We start from the raw sequence: 10,961 nt of genomic DNA on the forward strand, positions 1-10,961 counted from the left end.
TCTGGACATTATATGGTAAAGTGAACGCAGTCATTAAAAACTACAACTTGACCTGCAAAAAAAAAAAAAAAAAAAAAAAAGGGAGCAGCTCTCATACGGCCATGTGAATGGAAAAATTCAAGAATTTTTTTTTTTTTTTTTAAATGGCCTGGTCTAGAAATGGTTAAGGGGTAATCTGGAAGGGGTCATTCTCATCTGATACCTAGGTCAGCTGGGAAAATGTGGCCTTGAAAACGGCACCACAGAAACCAGTGCGGTGTTATTGATCTGCAGACATACTGGGCTGACAAGTCATCTCCTCCCAGCATGCTCGTCTCAACATGTCAGGGGCTTCCATAGCAACGGTCTGAACGCAGCTGACGACAGCGGCGATCTGAGGCAGACAGGTTGCCAAGGACAAGCTGCCTGGCAGCCACATATGTAGGGCCTATATGTAGATCTTAAGTCGTATCCATAGCAACCAGTCTCTCTCAAAGAACCAGCGCACCGGCCCTGCAGTCTCCATTTTCAAAATTTCTGTTTCTCGTTACAAATGGGAAGAAATGGTGGCAGAGAAAGGCAGGAAAACTAATTAACCTGCTTCAGTATAAGCTGGCACAATACGGGCACTGCAGTATAAAAAATAAATAAAAAAAAAAAAAAAAATGCAGCAATGGCTGGGGATTCACTCTCTGGTTGGACACATCTCTATCCTGTTTTTAACCCCATATGGTGTCCAGACTGCAGCCTCCTCCAGCTTTGGGGTACATTCAGATACAGCGGTTGTGCCTCAGTATTTGCAGCGCATTTTAGCAATAATTCACATTTTATTGAGCACTGTTACATCTGTCACCAACATGGAGCTGGATCCCACAGTTATAAATATCAAGAAAAGCTGATACTCAGTCACGCAACATCCACAAAACACTACAGCCTGTGAGCAAAACCCGAGGAGCAGACATGACATTAACTAGTTTTATACAGTCACCTCATTTTCAGCCTCTCACCCAGTGAGATGGTCACGACCATTTTTATGAAGGCTATATAAAAAATCTAGATGGGAGGGGCAGGAAGAGCGTGTGAGAGGACCCCGCGCTCCAGGCAGAAAGGGAGAGGACCCCGCGCTCCAGGCAGAAAGGGAGAGGACCCCGCGCTCCAGGCAGAAAGGGAGAGGACCCCGCGCTCCAGGCAGAAAGGGAGAGGACCCCGCGCTCCAGGCAGAAAGGGAGAGGACCCCGCGCTCCAGGCAGAAAGGGAGAGGACCCCGCGCTCCAGGCAGAAAGGGAGAGGACCCCGCGCTCCAGGCAGAAAGGGAGAGGACCCCGCGCTCCAGGCAGAAAGGGAGAGGACCCCGCGCTCCAGGCAGAAGGAGCAGAGACAAAGAGGACCAAGCACATTACACATAGAGGGACCAGGAAAGTGACAGAACACACACACACACACACACACACACAGAAGGGCAGGAAGAGCATTTGACAGACCCCAATGCTACACATGGAGAAAAGAGCATGCAACAGACCCCCACGCTACACGGAGGGACAGGGAGAGAGTGTGACAGACCCCAGTGCTAGGCACAGAGGAGGCAGGGAGAGGACCCCGTGCTACACGTGGAATTGGAAGGAGGAGAACGCAACAGGATCCTACACATTACTCATGGAGGGACAGGAAGAGCACAACAGACCCCCTGCACTATGTACAGAAGGGGAGGAAGAGTGTGTGACAGACCCCCACTACACACTAAGGAGGCAGGAAGAGCGTGTGACAGACCCCCACGCTACACACTAAGGAGGCAGGAAGAGCGTGTGACAGACCCCCACGCTACACACTAAGGAGGCAGGAAGAGCGGTAAAGTCACATAACGTCAAATCAGCACAAGCATCATTTTGTCTGTTATGGGTGAAGTGAGAGCTGGGAGAGTAAAGGGCAAGTACATATAGTCTGGACTGAATTACATTTATGTCAGATTACCATGAGCTGCTGCTCGCAGATCACCATAGTCTGAGATCTGAGGCCGACAAATGCTCGATACTCCATCGATGAGTTCGGATCTGGCGGTAATGTTACCTGATAGCCGTCATTAGATAACTGCATCAGATCACGTCCACATATAAACCCCTCGGCCCGGTACTGGGAGAGGAGATGAGAAGAACATGGTGCTATATCTCATCAGCGATCTCCTTTCCCATTGTTAGAAATATTTTACAGTTTCGGCATAATCCAGCAAGAGAAAAACAAAGACGACAAAAGGACAGAAATGTCACCATTTTATTACAGATCGAGCACCCAGGAATTGGTGGCTCACAACAAGGACTACAGACATGTACATGAGGGACGCACAGCACTGCTAAACCATTAATGAGATGGGAATAGTGGGCAGACAGGACGGATTAACACTTTGCATTGATAATTTCAATGAATTCAGGCTTCAGGGACGCCCCCCCGACCAGGAAGCCATCAATATCTGGCTGGGATGCCAGCTCCATGCAGGTACCACCGGTGACTGAACCTAAATACAGATGAATTCAGTAAGAAAGCAGCAATGACCGTGCAACCCCCAAAAAAACAGCTCCAAATCCCCAATGCAATATACAAATGCAGCAACTTTATGCACAGATATTGGGACCCATTACATATCCCAGATTGGGCCGAGAGGATTCTTTCCTGAAGTGAATCATGAAGGGATTTTAAGTGGTGCAGAAAAGTCGCAAATTTTGTCGAGCCAACTTACTCTGTTCCATGGACAGCCTGAGAAATGCTAAATTCATTACAAAATATTGTGTAATAAATTTTAGCTAAAATTTAACACCGGTATATGCAAGCTTCACCCCTTTCCAACTTCATCTGATATTAAATATTTTGTCAGACTATTACCAGGCACCACCCTAAGCATCTGATAAAGTCATACAATGCCAACAGTAATATAATATGCATCCAGTATTGTACTCCAGAGCTGCACTCACTATTCTGCTGGTGCAGTCAGTGTATATACATTACATTACTGATCCTGAGTTACATCCTGTATTATACTCCAGAGCTGCACTCACTATTCTGCTGGTGCAGTCACTGTGTACATACATTACATTATTGATCCTGAGTTACATCCTGTATTATACTCCAGAGCTGCACTCACTATTCTGCTGGTGCAGTCAGTGTGTACATACATTACTGATCCGGAGTTAGATCCTGCATTATACCCCAGAGCTGTACTCCCCATTTTACCAGTAGCTACAGGAAACAGTCCGCAATGCTTGTTGTTAATCACCCCACTACCAGTTTAGTAACAGGCCAAGTGGTTTTCCTGGTGATACTTTACCTCCATATATGATGCGGACTGACTGGGCGACCTGTTCAGAGACGTTGCTCTTTAGCCAGTCGCGGAGCTTTATGTGCACCTCCTGAGCCTGGAGAAAAACAAAAACAGATTAAGAGAACGTTCTTCACGTTTATCATGTGATTTCATAATACGGGAATTGTCAGGGGAAGCAATGACCAGAATGATAATAAAAAAAAAACCTAAAAAAAAAAACTGAGTAACGTCACAGGTGACATGAGCATTGCACAGAGGAGCATAAACTGCACCAACAAGTGCCATTTATAATATTGGGGTCTTCGGTGGTCTGGCACTGGTGCGAGTGTCTGCGCTGCACCTCCTGTAGCCTCACCCCTGATACTATTCATATACAGAAAGCAGAATTTAGCATTTTCTCAGCCTATTTGAGGAATATGTCGAGTTTGTCCAGACGCTCCAGGTCCATAGATGGTGGACTGCGCTCATCAGACCTGCAGCCAGAGGACCCCCAACCGTCAAGAGCCACAAGCAAGACATGCCAGGGGCACGTATAACTCAACTCTTACTGAATGCAAGCGACCCAGCTACTGCACGTAGTTCTTGTAATCCCCTATAAATTTTGGGCAGATGACCGGATAACACTGGATGACCCAACCATTGTGTGGCAGCCATCTTATCCCTATTGGACGAGGAATCGTGCCCTCGCTGGAGGGGTGCAGTACTCACTTGTTGGGGTGTTGCAGTCTTTCCAGTACCAATGGCCCAGACAGGTTCATATGCCAGGACAACCTTGCTCCAGTCCTTTACATTATCTGCCGGAGAGAAGGGTTTATATCAGTGCAGAAGTGGATGGTCACGACCGTGCAGCAGAATTACACCACACAGACGTGCAGTTTCCAGAAACTGAGCAAATCTGGAACCATGTGCATCTTGGGGGCTGTTCACATACGCATCATGGTGCCCAACAGACCATACTGAAACACACTGGGGTCTGCTGCAATTCCACACAAGATTACTGCTGCTGTGACCACACGGTAAATTTATAACGTGGTGCACAGAGGGGTTAAGTGTAGGGTCCCTGAGCGTGCAGAACACCCACCTGCAATAAACTTTGTCTGCTCAAAGACCACCTTCTCTGTAATTCCAGCCTCGCGCTGATCCAGCTTCTCTCCGATGCAGGCGATCACCCCGACGTTCTCAGACAGAGCGTGCGCCACCTTCTGGCCGATCAGCTGTAGAGCACAGAATGCAAAATAGACTCAAACGGCAAAAATCCTCAAATAAGAGGGGAAAAAATGTAAATGGGGTACAAAGCCACCCAGAAATCCCATCTGCAAAATCACTGGGCGAGGATCTCACCTCATCAGATTCCCCGAAAACATGTCGCCTCTCGGAATGTCCCAAGATCACCCAGGTGACGCCAATGTCTTTGATCATGGCGGGGCTAGAAGATAAGAGCATGTTATAGACGGGGTGCAGCTCCCTACACGGCGTATGGAGGGGTCATATCGACACCCGCACCTGATCTCTCCGGTGAACGCTCCCTTTGACACTTTATAACAATTCTGTGCGGCTACTGCAAATTTGGCGTCAAGCTTCTGCCGGGCAAAGTCCAGGTAAATGGAGGGGGCGCCGCAGACAACCTCTGAAAAGGAAAGGGAACCATTATACTTTAAGAGTCTTTGATATGCAATTAATTAACTCCACAAAACATCCAAGATTGTTCCTAAACAGTTGTCAGGTGTACGATGACGCGACAGTTGTCAGCTTAACCTGTGACTTGTCGTTACCCTGCGGCACAGGCTGGAGAATAAGGTTGTCAGACCTCCGCTCCATTATTCTTCCATGATAACGTCCTTCCTGTGATCGTACTTCCTAGTAATCGACCTGGGTGGAATATGAGGACTCCCCTAACCTCATCAATGGCGGCCCAGAATCCCATAAATTACTTTATCATTACTCCTGGCTCCATTTCTCCCCATTACAAAATAGCAGCAAGGAAGAAGAGGTTGTGCATGAGAGATCAGAGTGTGGAGAGGAAGGAAAGCATCCAAGTCTTCAGAGAGGGCAGATCACATGCTGAACAGTATGATAGTATAGATCGGGAAGTAAGCTTACATAGCAGTCTGCAGAGGGAGAGTAAAACTGTAGCGCATCAGTGTAGATCTGCTGTAAGTCCATTCTTTCAGCGTTTTTCACCCATTCAAATGAATAAATGGATGGGGAAAAAAATACACATATTTTAAGCTCAGTCCTTCCTACCAACACTCAGATTTTTCTGCTGCAAATACTGAACGTCTGCACATACTCTAAGGGTAAATGCACACCGTGCATATGTGGTTCTAATTTTCTACATGAATTTACTTGCAGAAAATCTGGTGCAGACAAGTGAATGACATCTTTTCTCCTCTTTGCAGATATTTTCAGTGTTTCATTTTTTAAATCCGCAGCAGGTTAATTCTGCCAGTTTTCTTTACAGTTTTACCCCTTTTGGACATCATAGGCTTAAATTTGTGATAAAATCCTCAGCAAAAATCACCATGCAACACGTGGATTTTACTGCTGAAAATATGCATCAAATCCTCCATTGGGGTTCGGTAGATTTGCCTTTAAGAGGGAAAAATCAAAGATAGCAATAAGGAGAATTGTAGATTTATAAGAAGTCAGATCTTTATCCCTTAAATAAGGACAATGCTAGATCTTTTTCCCTTATGCTCTTTCTGCAAATACAGTTTGGAAAGTTTACTGTAAAAATATCCCGACATTACCAGTGCTGACCTATACACCGGGGTAACATGAGGTGGGGCAACAGGTGCCAGCTCTGCTACCCTGCCAGCTGGCTCCACGCAGGGTCCTGAAGGGCGTCATGTCTTACTAATATCAGTGAAGGAGCAGTCCGTTCCTCGGCTGCGAGGTTTGGGGTAGCATGGTGCCTCTTCACATGCACAGGATATTTTTTCCTCGCAACTTGCAATATTATAACCCAATACAAAGCTGCAGCCACCAGATCATCATGCAGACTATAGGGAAGCTGCCCCTCTTACAGCTAACAGGAAGCATGTGTTAGGGAGTTGCTATTTAAGCAATTCCCTAATGATCTTAAAGGAGAATACAACTTGAATTATGGTACCCAGAGAAGTCCACGATGCATCTAAATGGCTGCACATTGAGCGACTGACTCCATAGTAACGTGTCCTGGGCAGAGGAAGTGCCCGCATGTGAAAGGCACGTCATCTTCATCACCCTCCCTTCCCAATAAATCAGCCTTACAAATCAATATCCAGGAAGTCTCCCCCCTCGGATCTAAAATCTAAGGTTTTGTGGAGGGAAAACATGCAATTTCACATTGCACTGACGATAATGAATCTTTTATACAAGCTCTGTGTTTGCACGCTGCAGATCACCAGCAGGGGGTGACAGCGCTCCCATTTACAGAAGTGGTATCTGTACCCTAAACTTGCACTTACAGGTCCAAGGAGAGTCCTATGGCCAGTACATTATTATAATTTTTTTTTTTCAGTACATGGCATTGTCCTCTGCAGTCAGACTTGTAAAGTCAGTTTATGCTTGATGGAGCCACTAGGTGGCGATCTATAGACAAGTATTCTATGGCTCCTACAGACACAGACTGTATATATACTGCCACCTAGTGGCAGCAACACATTATCAAGAATGTTACAAGTCAGTGAAGTGATGGGCAGGTACTGAACAAACGGAGCTCTGCAGTTACAGCAACTGCTCAAATCATTTTCTCAAAAGGGTAATTAATGAAACGAGGCCATTAATCTGCCCCTTATTGCATCATTCAGGTCTTCCAATCTCATGAAATAAAGTCTAATGGCTGTATGGTGAAAAGATGCACAAGTCTCTGAACATTTTCTGTATTTATTGTCCAGGATTTCCAGGATCTCTGCTGCAATCAGTGAATAGAAAACGTTATTGATGGAAATCTGTCCCGCGCATGTGATAATGCAGGACTGCGATAGCTGTACTGTAGAACCGTGCACCTGTGGGGTCCATCATCTGACCAGGAGAGGGGACCCATCCTCTGCTAATAAACAGTGAAGGTTTTTACTTTCAATGACAGCAAGCAGAGATTTTGAAAACATTAGCAATTCACATATAAAGGCCATTGCAAATGTATCTTCTGAAAAGGGATTTTTTTTTTTTTCCCCTTCAAAAAAGGGGACTTTTTTTCCATTTATAAAGTGCAAACATATTCCGCAGCGCAGTACAGAAATGCTCATACAGAGTCTCTGGGCAATCAGGACCCACAGAGGAGAACAACAAGCCCCTGTGCAGATGTTGCATTTGGGTTAGATTGAAGCCCAGAACCCCGATGCTGCAAGACAACAGCGCCAACCACAGTCAGTCAATGGGGACATTGACTATGTGCGCACGATCAGGAATTGCTTGCAAAAATTTCTGCACCTGAAAATCCGCAGTGTTTTTTTCCCCCAATGCATTGCATTGGAAAAACGCTGGCAAAAACGCACAAAGAATAGACATGCTGCTTCTTTTTCCGCACATGAAATTCAGTCAGGAAAATTCCTGATCATGTGCACAGAACTTGCAAAATGTCATAGGAAACTATGGGATAAGGTTTGTAATGTGTTTTTGGCCCATTTGGGTGCGGAAAAAAACGCACCAAAAACGCACAGTGTGCACATAGCCTCAAAGGGACAGTGCCAAATGGTATAAATGTATTGCCCCCATGAAGACGAGTGGCTCTAATTACTCAATCTACATTAGTTTAAAATTGAGTTGCTAGATTTAAAGTCACAGCGCCAGATTAATGAAGGAAATATTTGTGGCAAATCTGCCTTTATCGCTGTGCACCTTGTACTGGTAAAACCATGTTGGACGCACATCAGATACTCCTATCTTACACTTCAATGACGGTATCCCCTATTTGGGGGCCCCACACCTTGTATGGTGGAGGTGGTCACTGACTTAAGTGGTCATGTTCATAAGATTCATTCCAGCGGTTATTTCATTTTAGCAGATAGATGATCTAGCACAAAATCATAATTTTCAAGATCTCTGCTTCCTGTCAATGAATGGAAACCTATACATCCAAAGACTGAAAACCTCCCCAACAAGATGCAGATGTACAGCTCGTTACAGGAGCCCCCCAGAATACTGTAAGGACGCATTCACACCGCAGTAGTCGTGCATCATTACAAACCCCAAACTATAGTTTTTCTGCAGTTTTAACATCAGGTGCACGTTCAGACTCGTGTGCATGTATTATATGCAGCCCGGAGCTCGGCCCCTCACCACCGCCACCCTTCTACCTCTCTGCTATTTTTGGACAGTCGCTCAGTTTATTTTGGGCAAATGAAAAGGTTAAAAGTCACAACCTTCACATCAGACCAAGTGCAGAGCGGGCTGAAAGGTCAAAGCTGTTTTTAGTCTGTCTGCTCAGCTGCCAAATGCATGAAGGGTTAAAGGTCAAAGTCAGGGACCAAACGGACCCTTGTGCATAGTAACCACAACCGTTGGGTCAAAGAGAAAAGTCGAAAAATGGCAAATAGTTCAGCAAAGCGTTAAGAACCAGATTACTGCAGCCGGCACATTAGGTTACTGTCTCTTTAAAGGGCTGACACTGCAGAGGAAGAGTACGTGACTGTAAGCACAGAGACAAGCGGCTGCAGTAAAGGGGTAGAAACCACAGTAATGCAGCCACCCAATATATGCCCTATACTGACTCTGCAGGATGTTCTGGGATTTGTAGTTGTAGCTCAAGTGCATGATGGATATTGGTAGTGGCGTAACTTGAAGCTTGTGGGCCCTAATACAAGAGCTCCAACAGATCCCCCAAATATTGTAGTAGTAATGGTCTTTTCATATGGGCCAAATGGACCTTTTGGGCCCCCTAGGCTCCAGGGCCCGGGTGTGATTGCACCCATTATAGTTACACCTCTGGGTATTTGTCTCTGGCCCCTTGGTTTCCTTTCACTGTGTTTTAGGTCACCCCTCCCCCATGGTTACAATGAATCCTCAGGCCTGGCATGTGGGTGATGTAGCGTGCCCAGCCTGTAGTCCGGGCATTGCACACTGGCCGCTCTGTGCCCATTTCCCTGCCTGGTGATTGAGTTCTAACATCCATCACTGTTCAAGGACTTCAGGTCAGGAGCGATGGGGAACAGAGGTGTCCAAACAAGCTGGCACTGCCCACCGACCACATACACACGGGCATGGCGGCATATACCAAGCAGTTAACGGTTTGCACCAAAGTCACAGGAAGTTACGCGCTGGGTGATGCATTAACCCCTTCACTGCATGGCACACACCCACACAAACCATTATCCTGCAGTGCCATCCAGCCAACGATAAACCATCACATCAATCTAGATTTAGACACTGTGCAGAGGAGATGCTGCAACCTGTGACTCTCAGGGCATGCTGGGGGTTGTAGTGTCATTGAGCAGGTTGCAGATCTATAGGATGATGCAGGAAGATCCGCTTTCTGAAAGCATCAACGGCCCCCTCCTATATAACCACCATCCCTCCTCAGACCATGATCAATACAAGGAGCCCATTAATAGCCCACATCTGCCCTTGAGCGATGCACAATTTGACCTTTGACTCGTGAATGTTTGAGGAGATGTAGTTGGCAATTAAAGGGTTATTTTTAGGATCTACACTCATAACCAATAGATCCTGGAAAGGTCCAACTGGGGGGCATGAGACCAAAACCTGGAGGGGCAAAGTCTGGCTCTAGGGTCCCTGGTGTAGCTGGAGGGGTCCCCTGCACCAATAATTTATATTGGTTCTCGTCTGCACAATACAATCTGATTGGACAGATCTGATTGCTTAAGGGCCATTGATTAAATTGAAACAACACCGATCTGATCGCTCATGATTTTCTTTAGGACAACAATCGCCCATGGATGGAGCCCACATCCGGGCACTGACCCCATTGTAGAAGAGGGGGGTATATTATGGAATAAGGACCAGCTGCAAGGATTAACCCCTTCCCTACAGACCATGGCTACTGCTCCCCACCCCCCACCTGTCTCCGCGTTGGTCTTGGCTCCGTTCAGGGTTTTGATCAGTTCCTCCAGACTCTTCTTGTCACCGTTCATCTTCCAGTTTCCTCCCACGAAAAACTTCCTTGGAGACATGTCTGCGGCGGATGCGGCGATGGGTTCAAGGTCCGGAGAATGAATCAGGCGAGGCGGTGACAAGAGCTCCTTGTTTGCGCGGTGCCTTTAAATAACCACTGAGGACACGCCCACTCTCCCGGGCAAAGGTTCCAATGACCACGCCCACTGACGTTTTGACAGCTGGTGTACGTCTCCAGGCTGTGGACGCCATGTTAAGTGTGGGCAAAGTCTCTGCCAATTTAGAGGGGAAATCCACATATAAAATGTTGCTTTGGACCTGACAGCCGCTAATTATTATTTACATGGAGTCAGTAATTCTTTGTGTCCATAGTTCTCCCTGTATTGGCCCCTGTTCATCAGTGCAGTCACCATCACTGAGCTCCGCTACCTGCCCCCAGCAAATCTAGTGTGCCAAGCGCTAATGCATATGGTGTGGGCCCCCTTACTCATAGGGCCCCTGTGCTTCACTACATAATGAATGCAGCTTCTACACTAGATAACTCATGATTAGCACATGGAACCTCTATTATTAGTATTTATTTTTAGAGCATATTGATTCCATGGTGCTGTGCATGGGGTTA

General features: G+C 46.4%; 1 protein-coding gene across 1 annotated transcript; it reads right to left on the reverse strand.

Moving 5' to 3' along the window:
- Window positions 1–2,226: 2,226 nt before the first annotated feature.
- TPI1 (triosephosphate isomerase 1) lies at window positions 2,227–10,513 on the reverse strand. Its single transcript, XM_073684855.1, has 7 exons — window positions 10,287–10,513; window positions 4,790–4,913; window positions 4,628–4,712; window positions 4,368–4,500; window positions 3,995–4,080; window positions 3,293–3,380; window positions 2,227–2,485 (listed from the first exon to the last, which is right to left on the reverse strand). The coding sequence occupies exons 1-7, from the start codon at window positions 10,396–10,398 to the stop codon at window positions 2,367–2,369; spliced, it is 747 nt and encodes a 248-aa protein (XP_073540956.1). The 5' UTR covers window positions 10,399–10,513; the 3' UTR covers window positions 2,227–2,366.
- Between the last annotated feature and the right edge of the window lie 448 nt (window positions 10,514–10,961).

The sequence above is a fragment of the Phyllobates terribilis genome, unplaced genomic scaffold (assembly GCF_046119375.1).
Source record: "Phyllobates terribilis strain yellow unplaced genomic scaffold, ASM4611937v1 Scaffold_5__5_contigs__length_657084704, whole genome shotgun sequence".
NCBI classification, from domain to species: Eukaryota; Metazoa; Chordata; class Amphibia; order Anura; family Dendrobatidae; genus Phyllobates; species Phyllobates terribilis.

Bases quoted from the DNA above. Each gene is read 5' to 3' on its own strand.
- TPI1 (XM_073684855.1), bottom strand. From the start codon at position 10,398: ATGTCTCCAAGGAAGTTTTTCGTGGGAGGAAACTGGAAGATGAACGGT. The intron at 4,713-4,789 runs GTGCGGGTGTCG...CTTATCTTCTAG, and splicing joins GCGTTCACCGGAGAGATCAG to CCCCGCCATGATCAAAGACA. The intron at 4,501-4,627 runs GTGAGATCCTCG...TGTGCTCTACAG, and splicing joins TTTTCGGGGAATCTGATGAG to CTGATCGGCCAGAAGGTGGC.